General features: G+C 30.5%; 1 protein-coding gene across 1 annotated transcript; it reads left to right on the top strand.

The window, feature by feature from the left end:
- The first annotated feature begins 6146 nt into the window (after positions 1 to 6146).
- LOC111283042 (ethylene-responsive transcription factor ERF054-like) lies at positions 6147 to 8530 on the top strand. Its single transcript, XM_022871428.2, has one exon. The coding sequence runs from the start codon at positions 6270 to 6272 to the stop codon at positions 7686 to 7688; it is 1419 nt and encodes a 472-aa protein (XP_022727163.2). The 5' UTR covers positions 6147 to 6269; the 3' UTR covers positions 7689 to 8530.
- The last annotated feature ends 17415 nt before the right edge of the window (positions 8531 to 25945 follow it).

The following is a 25945-nucleotide window of genomic DNA, read 5'->3' as shown; positions in this document are numbered from 1 at the left end:
GCACAAATATATTCTGCCCAATAGTCATGGTGAATGGAATGAGCACATTTATTCCCCACTACATGAAGGGCTATAAACTTATTATGGGAGTCACTCAATTAAAGAAATATGCTACATATGAATGAACCTTTGGCATTTGTCACATTTCTTCATCAGGTCAATCGTGTCTTTTTTGATGGTCGGCTAGTAATAACCTTATCTTAATACCTTATAATGCTTCATAGATTTTTCTAAGCACATAGTTTGCCAAATATGGTAAATTGAATGATATTTTATATAACTTTTAATTGATGATAGGATATCCATGACTCTTTTTTCTCAATCTAGTAGACCTATTTGTTATTAATGCTTTTCTCTATCAACTCTTCTATTAAGACATGCTGAACTATCTATTATGCTCCTAGATACTAACTTAGATAGCAAGTTAGCTAACGTATTTTTTTACCTTAGTATCTTTCTTACCTCAACCCTTGAAAACATCATTAAATGTGCCAATGCCTTGTCATGTACTTTTTATCCATTTTTTTCAAGCCCTAAATTTTTCATTCACCTATCCAACCACTAGTTGTGAGTCATTATCTATGAAAAGATTTCTTACATTTAAGTCGACAAGTAGTTTTTGGTCAGTAATCAATGCTTTATACTCTACTTCATTATTCAAGACCTTGAATTCAAACTTCAATGCATACTAGAATCGCATGTTTTCTAAGTTGATCGAAATCAGGCTGGCCCCATTTCTTTTATTAGTAACTAACCTACCTATAAAAAGTTTCCAAGTTTTTTTCAATCATTAATAGTGCTAGGTTGTTTTTCTGTCTCAACCAAGGTGCGTTCAGTAACAAAATTAGCTAGCACCTATGACTTTTAAGCTAAGCGATATGTGTAGGTCATGTTCATTGAGCTTAACCATCTATTTGATTAATCTACTTAACAGTTAGAGCTTTTGTAGAATTTGTTTAAATGGTTGATCCGTCAGGACATTCACCATATAGGACTAGAGTCTGGTATGAGTTTTTTGGCCTAGGTGAAAATGACATAGGCTAATTTTTTTGTTTTTAGATAATTGAACTCTAACCCAATCAATACTTTGCTCATGAAGTATACTAGCCTTTATTTTTTTTCTTTTTCTCGAACTAGGAATTAGTTAATGGCCTAATTTGTAGTTGCAATGTAGAGGTAAAACACCTCGTTGGGCCTTAACTTTGACAATATTAGGAAAAATGAGAGAAACTCCTTGAGCACTTCAAAAACACTTTACGGTTAAAGTGTACATCTAAAGTCGGGTTGTTCGTTTGAAGTTGGAGATATTTCTAAATATTTCAAAAATCGGTAGGCATTAATTTATTGACATTGACATGAATCTACTTAGGGTAAGAACTCTTCTTGCTAGCTTTTGCATCTCTTTTTCTAAAATCGGTGCCTTTATATCTAAGATGGCTTGAAATTTTTCAAAGTTTACCTTTATCTCCTTTTGATTAATCATGTAGTTGAAGAACTTTCCTAATGTGACACAAAAGGCACATTTACTTACGTTTAGCCTCATGTTATACTTTTTAAGTGTATTAAAGGTCTCTTCTAGATCCTTCAGGTTCTCGATTGAGTTTTTATTCTTAGCAATCATGTCTTTAACATATACTTTGACATTACAATTGATTTAGTCCTTAAAAACTTTATTGACCAATTTTTGATAAGTTGCCCTTATATTTTCAGGCCAAATGTCATCATCTTGTAACAATACAAGCCATTCTCAATCACAAAGGTTATTTTATTCTCATCTTCCTTTAACATTTTGATCTAATTGTAGCTCAAGTATGCATTTAAAAAATTGAGCAGGCTTTATCCAACGTTGTCATTTACTAATCGATCTATGTTCGATAAAAAAAAGTTGCCCTTTAGGCAAGCTTTATTGAGGATGATTAAGTTGACACACATTCTCCATTTTTCACTGTGCTTTTTCATTAGAATGATGTTGACAATCCATTTTCGATAGTATGCTTTCCTAATAAAGCCAACTTTTAGAAGCTTATTAATTTCTTACTTAATAGCCTTTTACTTTTTGAGGTTTTTTTTTTGCCAAACTAGTTTTATATTCAGGTCAGTATGCAACTTGTGAACCATCACCTTGGGATAAATCTTTGGTATATCTAATAGGATCCTTACAAGCAGGTTAGCATTATTGCTTAATAGTTGTGCCAATTGTTCTTTATGGTCGAGCTTGGCCACTATTTGCATACATTTGTCAATATTATTTTTGAAGAATGACACAAGTACAAGGTCTTCTACTAGTTCTGGTCAACTAATATCAATTTTGGGCTTTTGGTTGATAATTTCTTTTTATTCTTTTAGGTCAAGACTATTTCATGTGCAAGTAAAATGAATCCCAACGTAAGTATTAATGATTTATTCATTAGTTTGATAGCATAATGTATTCATATGGAGGTGAGCTAAACAATTCAATAAGTATGATTGTATTTACAAGATTGGCTTAAGAACTCAGTTCAGATAAAATGACATATGTGTCAGCTTAAGAGCACAGCCTCAAAAATCTTTAAAAAATCTTTCAAAAGATATTTATAATTGACAAGTTTTAAAGCTCAATATTGGCTCTTAAAAAAGTATTTTTTTTTTCTCTTTGGTTTGGTTGGTCTTCTTACCTTAGTTATTCTCTTCTAATTCTTTAATTTTCTTAATCCTGACCCTTGGTTTTTCTTTGTCATAAGACTCATCGGCCTTGAGTTTGGTTGGTCTTTTTACTTTGGTTATTCTCTTTTAATTCTTCAATTTTCTTGATCTTAACCCTTGGTTCTTTTTTATCGTAAGACTCATTGGCCTTGGCTGAGCTGTCACTTTGCTTTTTAGTTTTACCTTTCATGATCGTGACATAACATTATCTTACAGTGTACTGATATCCTTAAACCTCTCCAACCTTGTTAAGAGTAGGAAACTTGATCTTGAAATTAGAAGTTGAGCTGATGATTCTTATAACATACTAACTAGGTCAACCTAATACGATATTGTAAGTTGAGGGTACATCCGTCACTATAAACTTTATGACTAAGGTGATGCTCTTCAGTTTAGTGCCTAATGTGATCGGCAGTTTAATTGTTCCTTTAACTAGCACTTGCTCATTCCTAAAGTTGATTGATGTTATGGTAAATAGTTTCAGCATATCCTCATTATCCTTATTCTCTACATGTTTGAGTAATACAGGACACCAATCGAACTCTCATTATCAAATAAGATCCTCCTCACCATATGATTATGGACCACGACCTAGATGATGATGACATCATCATTAGGAACTGGATCCCTTCCAAATCCTTTAAGCTTAAAAAAATCAACTCGTTTTTTAAACTTTTTGCTTTTTGGCTGACCCAATGGCCATGATTATCCTTTGGTTAAATTTTTTCTTGGCTAATGTCAAAGTTCCCATAATTGATCATGTTTATTATTCTTACGATATATCTATTATCTATATCATTTCCTTCTTTTTCCCCTACTCAGCCCTTAGATATCATCACTTAATTACCTTTTCTTCCTTTACTTCTTTAATTCTCCTTGTCCATTATTCCTAATCTCTTATTATAAATTCCTTTCTCCTTTGTCCCTAGTTTTTTCAGTTAATAAACTTGTTTAGATGATTTTTTTTATTAGATGATTTATTTCATTCATCAGGTCAATATAATACTCAGTATTGTGGTTGAAGTCTCTATGGAAAGTGCATATTTTTGTTGGATCTTTTCTATTATTTTTCCTTAATGGCTTAGGCCATCTGAGCTCAAAGTCCTTTTCAATTTGCATCAAAAACCTCTTGCGAGAGATATTCAATGCATTATAGTAATGATGTCGTCGACTTGGACTTCTAGCCCTAGAGTACCTTTTTTATTTTTTTTCTTTTTGGGAGATTGTAGATTTTTTTTTCTTTTCATTAGCTGAGGAGGGGGGATGAGCCTTTTTTACCTCAACTGCTTTTCATTGTAGTTTCAACATTGATGTATTTTTTGAAAATGAGTAGCATCGACCAAAGTCCTTGGCTACACTAAAGAGAATGTGGGCTTGACAAAACAAGATAGGAAGGAATGGTTGAGCTACTTGAATGTAGTATTTGGCCTTAATTCAAGACTCTATACTAGGACCGAGCTACCCTCTTTAATGTTATGATGAGCTGTTGGCACATGAGTGCCTCATTAGCTCCATATATCATCATATTAGTATGATAAAGCTTGAAGAGATTGAATGTATTAAATGTACCATCATAAGTCTCCAAGGTCGGCATCTTGAATCCCTTTGGTGGTAATGCTCAGTCTATCTTTCGGTAAAAAAGGAAGTTTCCAAGAATTTCAACTCTTTATCAAGGGTGGATGCTTTATTCTTCAGCTTTTTCCCCATAGCCTCCATCTAAGCTTCTAAACCTCTATTAGGCTATGGTTCTAATGTGGTTTGTTTGGACTTTTGGGTGGTGGCCTATGACGGGGTGTTTGTAGTGTAATGGGTCATTAGTGATTCATCCTCATCTGATGCTGATGAGGTCACGATGTCATCATAGGTTGGCAACTTTTGTGTAGGTGGGTTCTTAATAGTTGTTAAGTCAAGTGTTTTTGAAGTTTATGGTGGGGTTAGGTTTTGTATCATCTTTTTAAAGGATTGGAGCTCTTATGTGAGCATTTCGAACTATTCCATGGTAAGGACTACTATTGTAGGTTGGTGAATAGATTTCGTTGGCTAAGTTAGGTATCAGTCCCAACAATAGCAATTGCTCCTTCCTCAATTACTCTCTTTCTTAGTGGCATTTTAGCTTGGCTAAACGAGAATGCACTTACTTGACGCGCTAAATGTTTGTGCCAATCTGTCTATGTGGGGTAAAACCTTAAGAACGCAAGAAAAAAAGACCGATTAATGATAAAGGCCAAAAGTTGTCCCTGCATTTGTGTTCTGATACTTGACTTAGAGTTTAGTCTAGGAAAAAGAATAATAAAGGCTTAAAACTTAATAGTGCTAGATAGATTAGAAATACTAATGCGGCTATTTATACTTGTGTGATGGGAGACCTTAGGCTTAGATAGCTCAAGATCTGCATAAAGAACTAGGGCTAACCTCATAAGCCTAAGCTAAACTGATAGTTGATTGCCCAATTCAGGAGGCGACAAGTTAATACCTTAGGACACTTGCAGGTAAATTGTTGAGGTGATCAAACTGACGTGGACTTTGAGATTTTAGATTGGCTAGACATATCAACTCCACATAAATAACTAGAATGTCCATTTATTAGCTGATTTATACTCTAATAAAAATTATTTATTTGGCCCTTTGAACACTAAAATGCCGCTGACAACTTCAAATCCCATCAAATTTACTCTGGGAGAACGAAATCAACAAATTATTATTGTTACCATAAACAGGATCTGAGCATCCGATTTGAATTTGCTTGTTGCATCGTCGGAGTAGAGCTCGCTCTCTCTGTTTATTTCCAGGGCAGAGTTCTGGGAATTTGGGGATGGGGTCAAGGATCCTGAAATCGTATCGGATTCTTTTCTTTTCTTTTCTTTTTTTCTTTTCTGATTCCATAGTATTATTTATTATATTCTAAAATTTGATCTCTTTTTTTTTAAATCTTCCGACCAAATTTGAAACTGGGGTACTCAGGATTATCTTTGTCCACCTTTTTTTTCCTCTTGATATACTTTTATTCGAATTTTTCCATCATAGCATTTTTCTTTATTTTCCCCTCTTGAATTTATCTTTGCCATAGAATATAGCAAAGTGTGATGAAAATGGGCAGCGAGGCTAAAGGATGGGAGCCTACAAGGGAGCTGAGAGTGGTCAAGGTACAATTAAGCTACAGCAGATCATAGCTCGAGCAGAGATTCAAAAGGCGACCTGCACACTGTGGAGCTGGGAAGGACAGAAATGGAAGAAGGAAATGCAGAAGTGCCGAATGGCGAGATTGTTGGGGAAAAAGACAAGCAAGACCGTTATGTATGCTGACCTGTCTATTTGTAATTAGTTGACTAATTAGCTGTCAGGAGCTACGAGAATATTGGATTCTTGTATTTCGTGTGAATTGGAAAAGCATAAATAAGCACGATGATGTAAATCATGTAATTAGAGAATTTTCATGAATGAAATATCCTCGTCTTCTTCTCTGTTATTCCCATTTCTCTTTCTGGTTTCGTTCTCTTTTCTCTTGTGTTACTTGCGTCCATTGAATCTATAACACAAAGTTTTATTATATATAGAGAGAGCGAGCCTTTGCTTATTTATCAGTATCAATGGCTGCAGCAAAGAATAGTGGTAAATCCAAGATGGTTGTTAATGACGAGACACAGAAGATGACAACAGGCCAAGATTGGGAGACTGTCAAAGGCAATGATCTTGATTTGGGGTTCGAGAGGCGGCAATGGAAGCCAGTTTTTAATGAAGCTTCCATGTCACAAACACCTCTCAAGAAGATCCGAAGCCCTGAACATCAAGGCCCTGCCGAGCCCTCTGCTTCGTTGGCTCATCAGTCCTCTTCGTTCTCTGCTCTATCCTCTGTTTCTACTAGTTCGCCTTCTTCTCTAACTCTTTTCCCACCTTCTTCTTCTTGTTCATCCAATGCTTCTTTACCATCTTCTAGATTGGTTTTTCCTTTTGCTTTTGATGCTTCCCAGCAGCCAATTTACTTTCCTCAACAATACAGAAATACTCCGACTCTTATGCCAATCTTCCGCCCATCGTCACAAAATCAGCAATATACAATTTCCCTTAATCCTGAGCAGCAGCAGCAACATCGTTTTGTTTATCGTCCACTTTTTGCTGGAGAATCATCTATACCACCTCATCAACAGCAGCAGCAGCAGCAGCAACTTCTTCGTTGCTGTAGTGATGCATTGAATTTGAGTCCAAGGAGAATGATGATGATGAGCAGATTGGGGCAGGACGATAGACAATTGCTCAGGCCGCCAGTGCAGCCTATAAATACGACCAAGCTTTATAGAGGCGTAAGGCAAAGGCATTGGGGTAAATGGGTAGCCGAAATTCGTCTTGCTCGAAACAAGACTCGCCTTTGGCTTGGCACCTTTGACACAGCTGAAGATGCTGCCTTAGCCTATGATCGCGAGGCATTCAAGTTGAGAGGAGAGAATGCAAGGCTCAATTTCCCAGAGCTTTTCCTCGGTAAGGATAAAGATACGTCCACAGCTCCAAGTTCAATAGTTTCCTCTCCACGAACTCTTCATGAAAGTTCAAAACCAAACCAGAACCAGAATCTCCCAAAAAATGAACAGGAAGGCCTAAATTTGCAATCTGCAAAAATGGAAATGATGCCGCCACCAGCACAGCCTCAAGGAGATAATCCTGACAGTGATTCAGGGATGGGTTCAGGTGAGGCTACAGCCAGTGATGAGGTGCAGATGACAACAGAGGGTCCTGGAACAGGGGAAGGCGTTTCTGGTTCTCATGAATTGGTGTGGGGAGATATGACAGAATCTTGGTTCAATGCAATTCCAGCAGGTTGGGGTCCTGGTAGTCCTGTTTGGGATGATTTAGATACCACAAACAATCTTCTTTTCCCCTCAAATCTTACTTTAGCGAGTCAAAACCAACAGGAATTTAGTGATTCTGATCTCCAAAAACAACAAGATAGTTCTGCTTCTTCTTCTTCGGCTTCTTGTCCTATGAAACCCTTCCTTTGGAACGATCAAGATTGATAGGTCATCCATAGAACCCAGCTTTTTAGGGTATAGCCTTACAGGACAGATCTCTGTGCTTCTAACTTTCTTTTCCTTGTCATTATATGCGTTTTTAACTGCTTATATTTTATATACTTGCTGAGGACTTTTTTAGACCACCCCCCTTACTTTTTTTCACTGGTTTTAGATTTTTCAGGAAACCAGCCTCTGACTTTCAGTCCGCCTTTTTTCCCCTAGGCTTAGAAGATTTTCAATTTCTTTTTCGTATCTTTTTTATTCCTCGTTGGTTGCAGATTTTTGTCCAGACCAGCTTGTTGTTCCTTTAATATATTTCTTATCTTTTAGCTTCAAAATCTTTTCCCTTGGATTCTCTCTCCACTTCATCACACCTGCAAAAAGGTTGCATATTTTTCAGGCCTTTCAGCAGTGACAACTTATGTTTTCTTATGCCTTTCAGCCTTTTGTTCTTGCCATATGTTTTTTGGTCCTAGTAGTACCCAATAGGCAGTAGATCACTAGATAGTATCATTTGATGTTAATAAGTAAGCTTTTAGTCGTTTTTCTTGTTTGTTGATGTAATGTTGCATATGTAGTTAGAATCCAATTTGAGTGCAGGAGACACTTTGGTGATCTTTCAAATTTGGCCCATCCATCTCGAGTTTTATTTTTCTGCTAGAAGCATGGAATCAAATTTCTGATTCTGTACATTTTGGAGTTTGTTAAATTCATCTTTTACCTTTTTTTTTTTGTAACAGTAGATGTAATGATGAATTAAGCAAATTTGCAGCAATACCATTAGCCATAAATTATAGTAGTTTATTCTCTTATGCAGTTCTACTATATGTTGCTTGATAAAATAATGTTTTCATCGAGTAATTAACTTTGATCCAGACAATGTTATTGCGTTGTGAAATGCCAAACCTGAAAGTAAATGCTTTAACCAATACCAAGTAAGATTTTGATTGCTTGGCCTACTTAAATATTCTGAACTTTTTAAGTGCTCATTTGAAAGTCACAGGACCTCCGGTCAGCTCTGATTTCTTTGCTTTTTGCTCCCAATCGCAACTTTGATATCGTTTTGATGATATGGTATCAGGTGGGTTTGAGCTCTTCAACTGCACTGAAGAGCTAGCTGTGGACTCTGGGTTTAAGGGTCCATTGGATCACCAATGTCCCAGATCTTTTTATCCGAAATAATTTTTCATTTTAATATTGCTTTTAAACGAATTTTTATTCACTAAAAAACCCAACTTTTGTTTTAATCTAAAACAATGATTCATTAATTTTGATTTAATATATTATTTTAACTTAAAATAATATTTCACTATTTATTAAATAAAATTTTAAGATTTTGGCAAAAAAAATTAAAGAATTTAAAGGTTAAATAACATTAAAATATACATAAAATAAATTTTAAATATTCAATAACAAAAAAATTATTTGATATAATAATTTTAATAATTTTTAATTATTTATTAATTCCACAAATATTAAATATATACTACAAATTCTATTATATACAAGTTTTATTAAATTGTTTTTAATAGTAATTTTTTTCATTACACTTTATCTTATTGTTATTGTTGCATTTATATCCAAAAACATCACTCTATTAGTTTTAATTTCATCATTATAATAATCAATATCACTATTATAGTAACTAATTTTATCTTCACTACTATTTTCAATTTCATTGATAATAATCTTACTTTTAAGCTTAAATCCACTGATTGTGAAAAATAAGAAAACTTCCGAGTTTAGGGAATTACATGCCATAATTTTAGAGTTTATTTAGATAGGTAGTGAGATTGATTTTGATAAAATTAAAAGTAATAATAGAAGTAAAATTAATTATTATAACGATAAAATTAAATATTGTAATAATGAGATTAAAATTAGTGATGGAGATATATGTTTAGATGCAAATGTAATTATGACAGTAAGAGGTAAATTATAATAAAACAAATATCATTAAAAATATTAAATTAAAATTTATATATAATAATAATTTTAAATTATTTAATATTTAATATTTCCTTAGGACGTGGTTTGCAACAACGGTGGGGTTAGATAGCCAATATTTGTAAATTTTCCTTTTCCAATTTCTTTTAAGCCATTGATCTCCTATGTATAAAAAGTTATTTTTATATCAAATAATAATTTCATTAATAAATAATTAAAAAATTTTGATTTTGTAAAAAAAAAAAGTATTTGAAAACTTTATGTAAAAAAATTTATAAGACAAAATGAAAAAAAATTATCAAGTGTGAAAAAATAAAATAAGGAAAAGGTTAAAATGAAAAAAAAAAGGGGGCGGTGGAGCTCCACAGAACCCTCTCCTACCGATGATAAAACGCGATGGCAATGCCTAATCGTGCTGAAATGATGTTATCTAAACATACAAATAGTGCCATTACACTCTGAAAATCGTGCCTTACGTTGCTTCTTCTCAATCCAAATGAGGCCTTAGTCCAAGCAACCGGACATTAAAAACCGTTTGAGAAATGCTAAGAGCATAGCAGGAGTAGCCTAAATTTGATGATTATGAAAATTTACATTGAAATTTTATAATATAAATAAAACGAATATTCTGATCATTAATTTATTTTAAATTGAATACTTTTAAAAAATTTGACATATTATAATTAGAGATAAAAATGAATCCGGTTAGATTTAAACATTTTTAATTTAAATCAATTTGAATTTGAATTTTTTTTTCAATTATTTTGAATTCAAACTATTTAAAATTTGAATCATTTAAATTTGAGTATTTTAAATTTAAAATTTTGAAATTCAAACTGGATGAATTAATTCTTATATTTCATGGAAAACATAATTATTTCAATATTCCTTTCAAGTTAGGATTTTTCGGATTTGAATTGTTTTTAGTTCGAGTCTTTTCAAATTTAGATACAAACTACACAATCAAAACTACACAACCGAAAGCATTAACCGGAATATTCAAATACTAAAAATAGTTTCTCCATATTTTAAACAAGAACTAGAAACTACACAACCGAAAGCATTAACAGGAATATTCCAAAATTAAAAATGTGACAACTTTCTATCTTAATGTCAAAAAAATGGGAATCAAACCGATTAAAGCATGGTTTAAGTTTATTAAATCTTAATCTTATTGTTAAAATTGCTGCAAAACCGAGAGAACCAAAGCAAAGCAACATACTTGCCCTTCCACGTTAATTATATAATCAAAGCATTTAAAGATGGGTAATATTGACTGGGGATGATGCTGAAAGGTGGGACCAATCACCGGCCCATGAGATCATCCATATATTTCTTATTCTCGACGGCACGATAATGATGAACCAAAGAAGTAAGAATCTAATATAATTAGAAATGACGAGTTAGAAATCAAGCAGTTAAATTAAATCATTTGGAAAATATCTTGGCTTTTTTGGGTGATCAGTGAAATTAGTTAACATTTTCTTTTAACTAAACCCAACTTTGATGTCATTATGCGGCTGCCGCGATCTTCTTTTAGTATATAACTAACTACTATTGAATTTAGTATTAGTTTTCTTTTATCTTGGACGGGCATGGAACTGCCGATGATAAAAGGATGGACAAGTAAATGACAAACCTGGATTTAGTAAGAATGCAATAGCATGACTAATGAGTTTTTAGCTATAATAACAATTTCTAGTTTTTGAGTCAGCCACTTCTCGAATATCATTGGGAAGATATTTAGGCAGCACTTGGAGAAATGATAGAGAAATATTCGTCAAAACATGCTATATTTTACTAATTAACACTGTTATACCCTGATCATTTGATCAACATTTTAATTATTAAGTAAGCATTAATTATCACTATGATGACGATCACCTAAATTAATTCAATACTTGACCAATATCGAGAGATAAATCAATTGATTACGTCAATCTAAACTCATAAAAAATAAGATCAAGACACAAGTATCATACCATGAACCTTTCATTTACATTTCACTAACTCTTATTTTCTCACCTTCATTTTATTTTTTTAATCTTCTCTCACTTATTATGCTTTATCTATTTGAACTTCGAAGTACATCTCAAAATTTTACCTCCAACACCCTTTGATCATTTTTTATATTACAGGTCACTTCAGCTTCCAAGTCAGCCATCTAACCAACTTTCCAATAATCACACTATTATAATGTCCAAAGTTAAAAAACTCGACCATTAAACACAAAATTAGGTGTCATCAAAAAACTTATTTTTCTCTACGTATGATTGGTCATTTCAATAAATTTATCTTTGTTTAGGTTATCTTAAACTTAACTAGAGATCTCTACAAAAAAAAAAAGCTATGGTTTTTTAATTAGAATTAGATTCGAAAGTTGATTATGTGTAAGGAAAATTTAACCACCTCCCACAACCAAGGCTGTTAATATCATACCGAATAACGTTTTGATTTTATTTTTTTTAAATGATATATGCCAGTATAAGTTATTTTGACATATTATTTCAAGTTTTTCAATTTAGTACAAATATATTTATAAATATACCTGAACTTTTACATAATAATTATACCAATAGTATGTAAAATAATATGCAATATTCATTACAGGGGTTTAGGTCTTTAGTGACGCTTTTTTTAACATTTAACGGCATTTATAAATGTCACTAAAATATTAGTGGCATTTGCCAAAAACGCCACTAAGAGCATCGGCTATACTTATATCAGGGAAAATAGTGACGTTTTAGAAGAAACGTCGCTAATTTAGCGATGTTTCATGCTACAAACGTTACTCAATTTCGAATTTAGCGATGTTTTTAGATACAAGTGCTGCTCTAATTAAGAAATTTACTTTTTTTATAAAATTTATTTTTATATTTATTATTATCATTAAATAAAAATGTTAAAAGAAATAAAAACGAACTTTAATTCATAAACTGAATATTATAAATACATAATTTGTTCAAATATTCATGTAACACAAAGTTTAATAATACATGCAATAACATTCAAATTAATTTAGCACATTAACCAAAAAATTTAAAATGTATGAAATTAATGACTGTATAGATTTGGACTACTACCATTTAATGAAGGATTTTTTCTACCTTGATCACTAGTGTGCTAAAAACCCTACAGAATAATATCATACAAGTTTTAAAACTTAATAATAAGCTATTATTTATATTAAAAAATATAAATAGTTACTAAATATAATACCTGAGTTGGTGGACTACCTAGATTAGTTCCTGAAAATTGTTGTTGCACAAAATTCATAAAAGTATTGAATCGATCATGCAACTGCTAAAATTTTGCACACTTTTGGTTCATTTTAACACATTTTTCTTGAATTTTAGCATGCTCATGTTCTCTTTCTGCTTCCATTTGTTGAAAAACATTGTTGCATAGTTTGCAACTCCTCTCTCAATATGGAAATGTCTTGTGAAAATTAACTTGTTGAAAGTGTAAATTGCTGAGAGCTACATCTATAGTAGCTAGATAGTGTTGGACCCAGTCCAAGGTTTTGGACCCATCCATGTCTTTCTTTTCCAGTAACTATTGTGAAAATCTGATTTTTCAATTCTTACGTGTTGATAGAACCATCAAATGCAACTTCAATCTTAATAATCATTTTCTCTTTCGCTTTCTCCTATTAATTAATAAAATAAAACTATCAAGTTTAATGATTAATTAATAATATGTTTAAAATAGTCAACATTTACTTTTTATATACAAATATATGTAACAAATTACCATAATTTCTTGTGTTTCGATGTTCAAGTAAGATCCATCTTTTTTTGTGTGGGTTAATTAAAAAAGTTCCACACGTCCAATTTTTTCACCCATCTCAATCTCCTATATAAAAATATATGTTATTGTTAAATACATATCAATCACAATTTATTCATGCATATCAAGCTTGTCAATCAAATTCAAAAATTCAAATAAGTTTAATATCATATATTTAATCTATCTAAATTGTTAAAATAAAAATATAATTGTAAAATTATATTTTAGCCCATTAACAGCATAAAAGTGTTAATCAAACGTAACCAATAAAAGCATTTTGGCCTTTCACACATATCAATCATGGAAACCAAATTCAATCATTTGGACAAGTTTAATATCATATATTGAAGCTATCCAAACTATTAAAACATGGTGAATAATAGCAACTTTGTATTTTTGCCTTTTAACAGCACAAAAAGTCCTAAACAGAGGTAAACAATAACTTTGTCACATATATCAATTGTGAAAACCAAGTTCAATCATTTGAAAAAGGTTAGTATCATGTATTGAAACTATCCAAATTGCTAAAACAAAACAATAATAGCAAATTTGTATTTTTGCCTTTTAATGGCCCTGAAAAGTCCAAAACAAAGGTAAACAAACAACTTTGTCACATATATCAATTGTTAAAACCAAGTTCAATTATTCAAAAAAGTTTAATATCATGTATTGAAGCTATCCAAACTGCTAAAACAAAACAATAACAACAAATTTGTATTTTTGCCTTTTAACGGCCTGAAAAATCCTAAACAAAGGTAAACAACAACTTTTTCACATATGTCAACTGCGAAAACCAAGTTCAATCATTCAAAAAAGTTTAATATCATATATTAAAGTCATCCAAACTATCAAAATAGAATAATAACAGGAAATTTGTATTTTTGTGTTTTAACGACAAAAATAGTTCTAAATAGACGTAAACGATAACTTTTTCACATATATCAACTGTGAAAAACCAAGTTCAATCATTCAAACAAGTTTAATATAATGTATTGGAGCTATCTAAACTGTTAAAATAGAACAATAACAACAAAATTGTATTATTACCTATTAACGGCATAAAAAGTCCTACATAGATACAAACAATAACTTTTTCATATATATCAACTATGGAAACTAAGTTTAATAATTTGAATAAGTTTAATATCATGTATTGAAACTATCAAAACTATTAAAATAGAAAAATAACTGTAAATTTACATTTTTACCTTGTAACAGCACAAAAAGTTATAAATAGACACAAACTGCAAATTACGACACATATATCAACAATGAAAACTAACTTCAATCATTCAAAAAAGTTTAATATTATAAACTTACTATTTCTTTTTGCTTTCTTGCAAAACCTTTTGATTCACTTATGTGGCTATATTTTTGTTGCTTTCTGCTATCAATCTCAATTTCTTCTCTTTCTTGTCATAAAAAATAATTATGTATATGATAGAAATACAAATATTACCAATTTAAATCATAAAACACATTTATTATTAAAACTAATACTAAGAGTTATAAATTAGTGCATTTCCTTTTCTTAAGAACCAAAATTTAACTAATTGTTCCTATTGCTACCTAATCACATTATGAGTTACATTTTCCATTGTGGCTTCTACAGTAGTATTTCGATAGAAATACTTTTTCTTCAAATTATGCTTATAGTCTTTCTATTTCTTTCCCAATGACTTAAGCATAAATGAAGTTAGTATTTCAAGTACAAATCTTGACTGTAATAATACAAAAAAATGTTTTAATAACCAAATTTAAAATAATTAATTTTTTTATATGTAATTAATTATACTAATACCTCAATAAGTTTAAAGCATTGGCCTTAACTTTTGCTGGAATTTTATGCCATGTTTCATAATGAATATGCAATTTCATTCCATTACAAGCAATCATGCCTAGAAATCCAGCTAATAGTTAAAACTCTTCATCAATTGGTTGCCTATTAGAGTTTATAGATACTACAATACACTCATTTGAAGGTAATGCAAACAATTCTTTCAAAGTTGTCCAGCCTCTGGTTCTCCATTGACCATTGTTACCAACTGCAAAAAATAAAAAAATCAATTTGTAAATTACGAATACTATAATCATTATAATCAAAGTCTAAATATGGGGTTTATGTTACCTACATTCAAATTAAAAGTAAAATCAATTGATGGGATACTATCTAAACCTAGACCTCCCATATTGCCAGATCCAATATCAGTTGAAAGGTTAGAAGTAATTGAGTTAGAAATAACTATACGTACATTTTCCTTCAAATGATTTAGTCCATAGCCAAGATCAACTAGTGCCACAGACGGTTCTGAACTAATATCTCTAATATATATTTCTTTCAATCTACTCATTCGTATTATAGCTTAGCTGCATCATAAAAGTGCATATATAAAAAACATATGTAAAGAACATATATAAAGACATTGAGAAGTTAAGAAATCATAACCAGCCATATATAAAAAATATATCGATTTAATTAAATTAAAAGATAATGTATGACTTACAATACAATAATTGAAATAAAAATAAATATGACATAAATTACATATAAGCATTTATTACATTATGTTTTAAACACTCGAATTACAAAATATGGATGATCCATTATGGTTCATAAATGTCTTCATTAATATCTTCGCAGACCCATTGAGCAAAGATAATGGATATATTTTTATCTAAGTTTTATTCAGCAAAAGAAAATATTCAGTTTCATGTTCAACATCATCTTTGGTATCTAACCCCATATCAAATAAGTCTTTAGGTGTGTTTCGAAGAACAATAAACCAACCCAATTCTTTGGGGTCTTCAGAATAAAAAAACTTGTTTGACTTAAGAGGAAAAAATATAAGGTTCATCAATAAGTTATTGTCCGATGTGAATTAATTGAGAAAAATTCACAACTATAAAGCCAAACTGATCTTTCTTAATATCTTTTGTACTATTCACATCAGTCCAGTCACACTAAAATAAGATAACTTTTCACTTGCCATAATAATCCAACTCAATGATGTCATTAGTCATGCCATAATAGTCAACATTTCCCTCTAAAGGGTTTGTGTCCCTATCACTAGCATAGCTAGTAGTTGATGAAGTAACAACAACTCTTAAATTTTGTGTACTTCGAAATCTCTCACAAAATTTAGTGTGAAATCTAAATCCATTAATAATGAATCCTTTGTATCATTTCACAATCCTATTTGACCCTTGTGAAAGACACTTCACCTCTTCACTATCAAGTCTTTCACTCCAAACCTATAAATGTGAAATAAATAAATATATATATGTTATTAATTTTATTTATACCCTAAGCATTTTATGTACATTTCTTATTATGGGAAGTATGGCATTACTTATAGTTGCTCCTAACTATTCATGAAAGTTTTTGGTGGATAATTTATCAAGCTCTCGAGAGTTTGATCATCAATAATGTGCACGAGCCCTCAAATTATTTCTATACTCACTACAAAATATCATGATAAAGTATTAACAATAAGAAAAATACAATATCTATGCTTAATGGAATGAATTACTTCATTGCAAGAAAACTTACGTGCAAAATGATTCAATTGAGTTATGATGGAAAAAAACATATTGATGTGCTTATGCCTAAAATTTATCGTCTAACTCCACCATTTCAGCTTTGTCTATTGGTTGTCCAAAATTTTCAAAAAGATAACTGTAGGCAAAGTCAGTATGCTACATACCAACATTTCTTGATGGTCTATTAAATTCTGTTTCAACATTATCCAAATAACAAAAACAAAATATCATACATTAGTTTGCTAAATATCCTTTAGCAATAGAACCTTCTAGATAGTATTTGTTACGACAATAAGATTTTAACTTCCCCAAAAACCTAAGGCATAAAACATTTATTATATATCTTTTTAACTAGAGTGATATGATCAACACTAACAACCTAATCAAGCTATTAACAAATAATACATTTTGATAGAATACATCTATCGATAATAAATCGATCCACCAACTTTTACTTTATATAGAAGGTGGATAACCAAATACATCATAATAGTGAAAAAGTTTGAAGAAAAAATCTTCTCTAAATGATATAAAGTAATTGCGACTTGATTTTGAAGTTTGTCAAGCTCTTTCACATTCAGAACTTTCTCACAAAAAGCTTTAAATATGTTACTCAATTTAATTACCACTGAAGTGACTTGCTTTGACATTGATAAACATAAAGCAAGGAGAAGTAAGTCTTGTATCATAATGTGATAATTATGTGACTTTAATGAAAAAAGTTTTTAGTTTTTTAGATTCACATATCTTGATATATTTGACGCTTAGCCATCCGAAACTTTCACATTTTTTAAAACCTTACAAAACACATCTTTCTCAGCTTTAGAAATCCCAAAACAAGTAGGACACAATCAATATTTACCATTAGAAAGCAACTTCAAATGAAGGTCAGGGTAAATCCCCATATCAACTAGGTCAAGCTAACTCTTTAAATCATCCTTTGATCTTTTATTCACATTGAGAATTATCCTAATAAAATTTTTGCAAGGATTTTTCTTTATGTGTGTCACATAAAGGTTATGACGTAATAAATTATATTTCTAATAAAGTAACTAAAAAAAGATACTTCTTTTTTTCACAACTCAAACTCATTGGGATCTTTTTTTTTTCATCTTTCTTCTTATCACTTTAAACATCAAAATCACCAACTTGAGTATCAGTATCACCAACTTGAGTAATAGGAGGCTAGACACCTTCAAAGATCTTCCTCACTCTTTTTCTTGATTGAGTCCTCTTTATTTATCGATATGTCCATATTTTATTTGTTTTTTGTATTATTTATATCCTTCAATATAGGTTTTTTTTCTTGTTTCTTACCATATATATATTTTTATTCATTCCACCATCACTTGAGTGTAAAAAGCACCTTTTATTGCATTTATGGTGTTTTTATGTAGTTCGGTTTAAATATTATGGTTTGCTGAATAGTATTGCAAAATTTGTTTGTATTTTTTTTACTCATCATTTGTTTTACATGTAACTTTTATTTAAGGTTGGGTTCACAATATGACTTGTACTCGTAAAATATTATGGATTTAAGGATGAATTACATATATTGGTGTAGTAACTATAGTATGATATTGGTTGTATTTTATTACGTACTGTGTAAAATTTAGATAGATAGTTTAGCATATTTCGTATAATTTTGATCAAAATAACAGGTATTATGGAATTCAAACAACATACTTCTCTTGCTATTCAACATGAAGAAGACACACCTATAGGCCAAAAAAGAAAATGAAGGGGACGAAATATACAAATTAAAGTGAGTGACATGAAAATTCACATCCACTTCAATCAAAGTGGGTAACATGTGTCTGATGGAGCTGCCAAGTTGGCTATTTATATTGAAGCGATCATCCATCGTAGCATTTCAATTATGTACCATAATTGACGACAAGTTTTGACGATTTAAAGGATCATATATGGGAGTTTGATGTGGTATGTTTATTCATTTATTTCATAAAATTTGTTAAATGATTATTTAATTGAAATTCAATGTGTTCATACTAATTGTGTTAAATTTTTTTGGAACGGTTCAATGTCTCAATTAAGTGTAAAAAGCTTGTATTACAATCGACTGAAAAAATATTCAGAGACTTTAAAGCAAATTGATAACCTAATATATTTTACCGTTCGCTGACCAGGGTGATGCATTAGTTGTTCCACCTATGTCATATGCAAATGTTATAAGTTATGATGATTGGATGATTTTTATTCGAGATTGGCTATCAAAAGATTTTTCGGTACAATACCCATTACAAAAAATTGTTTATAAGATTTTATGTAATATATTCAATATCTTAATATGTGATTTACATAATTTTTTTTTTTTTAGAAAATCAAAGAACAACAAAAGAACATTCAGGCCAAACAAGTATATCACTATCGGACATCGAGAAAGAGTTATGCAAATGTCAAGTATAAGCTTGTAAGTATTCACACACTTATTTTATACTCATAAATGAATATTTATGAACACTCGTTTAATAGATTTTGATTCTTATATTACGATAATTTATTAGGAATCAACTAGCTCTAGCTTCTAAGTTTTTAGATGGGATGTATGAAAATAGGAATATCTACGAAAAGATGAATCATTCGTAGATGAAGTAACCGAAGAAATGGCTAAAAAGATTGTATGTATAACTGCTAATTATATCACGTATGATTGACTTTGTGCTTGTATGCATGACTGTATACTAGCTTGTATAGATTTATTGTTACGGCCCATCTTATTACGGCCCATCTTGTTACTATCTTTTAGGATGATTATGCTAGTAAAATTAAATCTGATGAACTGACAACCCACTATGGCAAAGATCCTTTATTTTTGGCATTATGTGCGAAAAAGAGACATGGTCGAGTTTGTGGGGTTGGTAAATTTGTGTTGCCATCCAAGTTATTCAGTAATCAACAAAAAATGCCTCAAATGATGAATACACCATATGAAGCAATCATTGAGCAACAACAACAAAGACTTGATGAGCAAGAGCAACACCTGAATGACCAATAGCAATGACTTATGGCTTTGGAGGTGATGTTGGCAGTAAAGCAGCCTAGCATACCTGTAGGCAAGTCAAATAGTATCATATACCTAAGCAAGCTTTCGTTGTAAGTCAAGCAGTAAACCCAACCCTCGATATTAGCCATAAAGTATAATTTTGTTTATTCCCTTAGTATTTATTTTTTTTATATTTATTGATTTGGTATTAATACTTATATTTTATTATATATTGTAGCATGATGTTAAGACTCAGAGTAGGACCCATGCTCAAGCTGTCATTGATGAGTTATCTAATTATTCACTTGATCATTTATCTAGAGGAAACTGCATTATAGTTGAGTCCGAGAATGGGTTATTTGATCAACCATCACTTTTTTACATTGGTGAGGATGAGGTTCAGGAATTTTATAACCTGGATAAAATATCAACTGCTAATATTGTTACTTATATGAGGTTAGCTTATAAATTTAAATATGCAAAGTCAATATTTATTAATCTATATTACGGTATATTACTAACTAGTATTACTGATTGTTATTGTGTAGCTTCCTATATAGAGAGATCAAGAGCAGAGAAATAACCCATTGATTTAGATTCGTTGACCCCAATATCATTAGTAAGCAGAGTAACACAGTCATTTTTCTTACTTGTCATGTGATTGAATACATGAAAAAATGTGTCGATTATTATTTGCTCTCGTATAATGCTGCGTAAGTTATATTCATACAAATAATTATTTCAATTTTAACTGAATCTGAGATGATACCTAATCTAAGTATATCATTCTTATTATTTTGTAATTGTCATTGGCAGCTTATTATGATTATGGCAATTCCTTAATGCCATACTTATTTAATTCGACTCAACCAATGACGATGCCTAACCCCGATATTAAAAATTTTATAAAAAGGTATTACATGTTATTATATTATCTTCTGTTTCTTCATAATTACTTTTGTATTAACTATTTTTTTTTCAATTTAGGGTGTTGTCTATAGTTGCTTAGAAACCAAAGATAAATTGGGTGTCATTACTAGTAAATGTGGAATTTATTCTTTTATATTGAGTTTGATTAGATACATGTTTCTTGAACCCACTAAATTTATTTTTTGGGTATTTAATCAACTAGGATATACTGAATGTGGATATTATGTCCTTTGTTTTATAAGGGAGATAATATTATATGATTTTATAACCACACCATTCAAGGTTAATATTAATTTCATAAAATTGTTATATCTTCCTAAAGAAAAAGCTAAATTATGTTTTCGTTTATTAACATTTACTTGTGATTTTTTTTAGTGGAAGAGTAAAGGAAGCTTCACAGTAGACAAACTTGATAAAGTCTGAAAGAGTGGTGTGAGTATGTATTATCGTTTGCTAAACCTTGAGCTTGGACATTGTTGGTTGGGTGTAAATATATGCATTTCATTTGTTATAATGTTTTTAATATGCCATATTGAATGGATAATTTAAGTTTGTAGATTGGGGTATTGATTTAATATTATTGACTTATATGTGTTTTATATCAATTGGCTGTAGCTTTTATTAATACACATAATTGCGTACACATATATTTGAAAAAAGTATATTTATATGACAACGTTATCAGTTTTAAATTCGGATGTATGGTCAATTATTGAAATACTAAAATGTTTGTATTATAAATTTCAAAATATAATTCGTAGTATCACATATATAAACTAAATATTTTTTTAGCATAAACCTATAACTGACTTTCCCTCTCATTGTTTTTTAGACAAAAATGCCTTCATTTATCCTTTAAAAAAATCGAATTGGGGTATTCAAGTTATTTCTAGCCAAAAACATCTTTAATAATTCCTTCATTTTGTTTTGAAAGGGATTATTGATGACGTTTTTAACTAAAAAATGCATTGAATAATCTCTAAAAAAAAATTGAGTGACTTTATTCAAGGCATTTTTGACCAGAAATACATTTAATAATCGTCTCTACTTTTTATGAAGGGATTCTTCAAGGCGTTGTCTGCCAAAAACGCTTTCCATAATCCTCTAAGGGATTATTGAAGGTGTTTTTTTTGCCAAAAACACTTTCAATAATCAATCTAATTTTTTAAAGGGGATTATTCTAGGCATTTTAGTTGATAAACACTGTCAATTTCTATCTTTAATGGTGTTTATAAGTACAAATATCGCTATTCGATTATTTAGTGACGTTTTGATCAAAAACGCCTTAAGTTTTATAAAAACATGGAAGCTAGCGGTGTTTTTAAGTGAAACACCGCTATAAAACTGTCACTAATTTTTCATTTTCTTGTAGTGATTTTTAAATATCAAATAAATACGTTTAAAAATATAAGAAATAATATCATTGATTTATCATAATATTTTTAAATACTTAATATGATCAAATGAAATTTAAATGGATATTTTTTATACAAGAATATACTAAGATAAAAACAAAAAGATGAAAAAAATAACATATTAAGATCGAAATAAAATAGATGAAAAAAAAATAACATTGGCTTTAGGAGTCTTCAATCTTAGAAAGGGATCATAGTTACTTTTTGGAAAAGATTGAAATAGATATAAACCTTTGATTTGAAAAAACTAAAGTATTAAAAAAATGAGTTGCTCTAAAAAATAGAGAGATGTAGCTTAAGTTTCAACATTAAATTAAAAATAGTAAATCAAAATACAAAGATAATTCACAAAATTGCAAATCATGTTTCACAAGCACGTATCGACTAAAAATGTTTAACCCACCGAAATTCCTTGAAACCAATCGAAACCAACAAAAACAATCAATATTATTGAGTACTAAATCCAATAAATAAAACTACTCTTAAATATACCATATTTTGGCATAACTAGAATGTTCTGATCATTCAAGATTAATAACCTTGCCCACAACACTCATAAATTAATACCAAATTAGTCTTATATATATGTTATCTTGTTTAAATCTTAATTAAAATTAGTTTTATTCTTAATTTATTTAATTATTTTTTATATTTAAATATTACAAAAAAAAATCCTGAAATTTTCTCTAACACTGATTGAAACTCTAAAGAGATTTTCTTATTTTAAGAGTATTCAAGAAAATATATAAGTTTTTCTTGAAGAGGCTTTGTTATTAAATTTATTAAATATTTTATGAAAGAAACAATTTATTTACATTCTTTTTATTTATTTGCAATCATTAATAAAAATCCTTTATAATGAAAATTTTCCTAAAATCCTCCAACTTTTTGATTGAATTTTAAAAATGTTCTCACCTTCAAATTTCTAAGAATGATACACACTCATACATTTTTAGAATTTAATCCTCAAAAGAATTTGCACTTATTTTAAAACTCATAGAAAATAATTATACAAAATAACATTTTCAATTTTGAAATTCACAATATCAAAATTCACATCTGATTTTTTTTTCTTTTTCATTTTATTATTATTCAATTAAATCAAAATTAAACCAAAATTTTAAAAAATAAAATTTAAAAAAGGATTGATAAAAAATTAAAGAAAAAAATCAAAACTAATTATAAATTAAAAAATAATAATAAAAAACCGAAACCTATCGTCGTATCGAATTTAGAGTCGAAGTGACGCAAGGTTGTTCGAGTTGGTATATATGTCAGTTGCTGTACTAACATTGAAACGACTTCGTTTCTTCTTTGACATTTAAAGCTGAAATCCTTTCTTTCCTGGCTTTTCTCTGTACCGGAGAACGTTGGGTGTGATAAAATTGGAGTTTTCCTGATTCTGATAAGATTTGAATAATTCGGTCTCCGAAAAAATCAACTTCGCCTGAAACTTTCAGAAAAAAGCTGAAAGTATTGCAGTTCCCAGAATTTGACCATCCTGAATTCCTCCAGTCGTTTACCGCGTCAGAAAATTCAAGTCAAACCTAAAAATTCCTAGAAAAAAAAAAGTTTACCAAAATTGCAAAAAATACCTTTTTTTGGATTAAAACCGATCTCCCTTTTACCATTTAAATTCCCACTGAAAACACTTCAATCAGTTTTAATTTTAAGCCCGGAAGCAAACCCAAGAGCAACCCAGAATTTACCCAAAATAATCTTATGCCTCCAAAATTTCGAAACCATTTCTTCTGTAATCCCAGGATATAAAACCATTCGCAAAATCTTAAATTCTATTATTTTTCTTTCTGTTTGCTCTTGATTGCTTCTGTATGTTTGATTTGCTCTTGATTCTTGTTAATTCCTTGTTTATGTTGAAATTCGGTGATTGCTTCTGGGTTTACTAATCTGTGTTCGATTGAGGCTAATTGCCTGTTGTGATTTCTGGTTGTCCCTTGATTGCTCCTTTTCCCATTATCTGTTGGTGATTAATGTTGTGCTTGGGTTTGGATCCTTGTGTTCACTGGTTATGTTCACCAATTGCCATTTTCATGAATTGTCCCTTTTGGTTTTATAATGATTTTTCCACCAAAAAAACTAGGGTTAATCCTAAGTTTTCGGTTCTTTTGCACCAAGTTTTCCAAAATACTCAATGATTTCAACTTTCCTTATATTCTTAAATTCATATCACCTATAAATTTTTTATTATAATTTTACAGTTATGTAATCATAATAAATAATTATATAAAAATCTCTCCTTTATAATGTGAATTCGACAAATTTTTTTTGTAAATCTCACATAATTTTAAATTATCACCTATAATTTTTTTATTACAATATTAATTGCATTACAAATGTTTTCTCATATTCAACCTTTCCAAAATATTTGCCTCCAAGTTTCTCTTTTTTGTCTTTGATTTTATGATTTTTGTGAGTTTTTGAATAATATATAAAAACAAAATAAAATAAAATAAAAACAAGATAAAAGAAAAAGAATGTAAGAAAATAACATTTGGCATTTTACTTAGGCTCAAGACACAATTACGAATTTGGATTCAAGGCTCAATCATAAATTGAAGACAAACCATTAAAAAACATGAAACATCCAAGCACACTATTAAGAAAAAATTTTCTTAGCCTTATTCAGACAATTCCAAAATGATGAGTTTCATTAAAGGCATTCAACTGTTGGTTCTGTCATGAAAATCTAAGGGAGCATCATTTCATCTGAGTCATCAGTATCATCTGTTTCAACTGATTCATCTGATTTGATAGTGTCAATGTGAGATTTAGTCTCAAAGGTAGAGGGAAAAATATCTTCAAGAGAAAACTGAGAAAGGTTGTCTTATGCCATCTGGTGAAGGATTTCTGTAAGGGTTTGTGTAGGAGAAATCATAAGTTGTACAGATTTTTGAGTTGGTTGTGGTGTAGGGTTTTGAGTTGTGGAACTTGAGCTTGGTTTTGGTTTGGAAGGTTGAGAAAGTGGTTGTTCTGCTACTCGTTTGGGTTTTGGATCAACTAATTGTTTTTTTCGAAATCTATGAATCCATTTTTCAGTTGTACCGAAAGGGGGTTGGTCTGGTTAGTTTGAGATAAAAATGAAGAATTGTGTTGGTTGGGAGGATGTTGGGATAGATGTTGGGGGTGGTTTGTACTGAAAAGGTGTGAAAAAAGGTTTTGAAGGTGAGGTTGGAGAATTGTATGGTTGAAATGGAGGAGGAGTATAGGCTTGGTAAGGAGTATCATGCATACCAGTATGATATGGTGTGAAGATGTTGTAACTAGAAGCTGCTTGTTGTTGTTGTTGTTTCTGACGAAACTGATTTTGAAGGTCTGCAAGTTGAATCTTTAGGCTCTTCATTTCTTTCTCTCGTTCAGTGAAAGCATAAGTGAATCCAATGTTGGTTTCAGTCATGTATCTGAGTTCTTGATCAAGTGTGATTATCCTTGACTGAATTTCAAGAATAATATTTTGGAGATTGACAAGGCTCTGATCAAAGTGTTGACTGACTTGGTCCAACTTATGTTCGATTCTGTGCAGGTATGAATTCTACTGGAGAGAACTTTTAGTCTGCCAGTTTAAAATTGCTTCAGCACGAGAAACACTTTTTTGGTTTCCATATTCATCTCTGTCA

The sequence above is a fragment of the Durio zibethinus genome, chromosome 5 (assembly GCF_047325235.1).
Source record: "Durio zibethinus cultivar Kanyao isolate XHJ-2024 chromosome 5, ASM4732523v1, whole genome shotgun sequence".
In the NCBI taxonomy this organism is placed as follows: domain Eukaryota; kingdom Viridiplantae; phylum Streptophyta; class Magnoliopsida; order Malvales; family Malvaceae; genus Durio; species Durio zibethinus.
This window is presented reverse-complemented; position numbering and strand designations above follow the sequence as displayed.

Bases quoted from the DNA above. Each gene is read 5' to 3' on its own strand.
- LOC111283042 (XM_022871428.2), top strand. From the start codon at position 6,270: ATGGCTGCAGCAAAGAATAGTGGTAAATCCAAGATGGTTGTTAATGAC.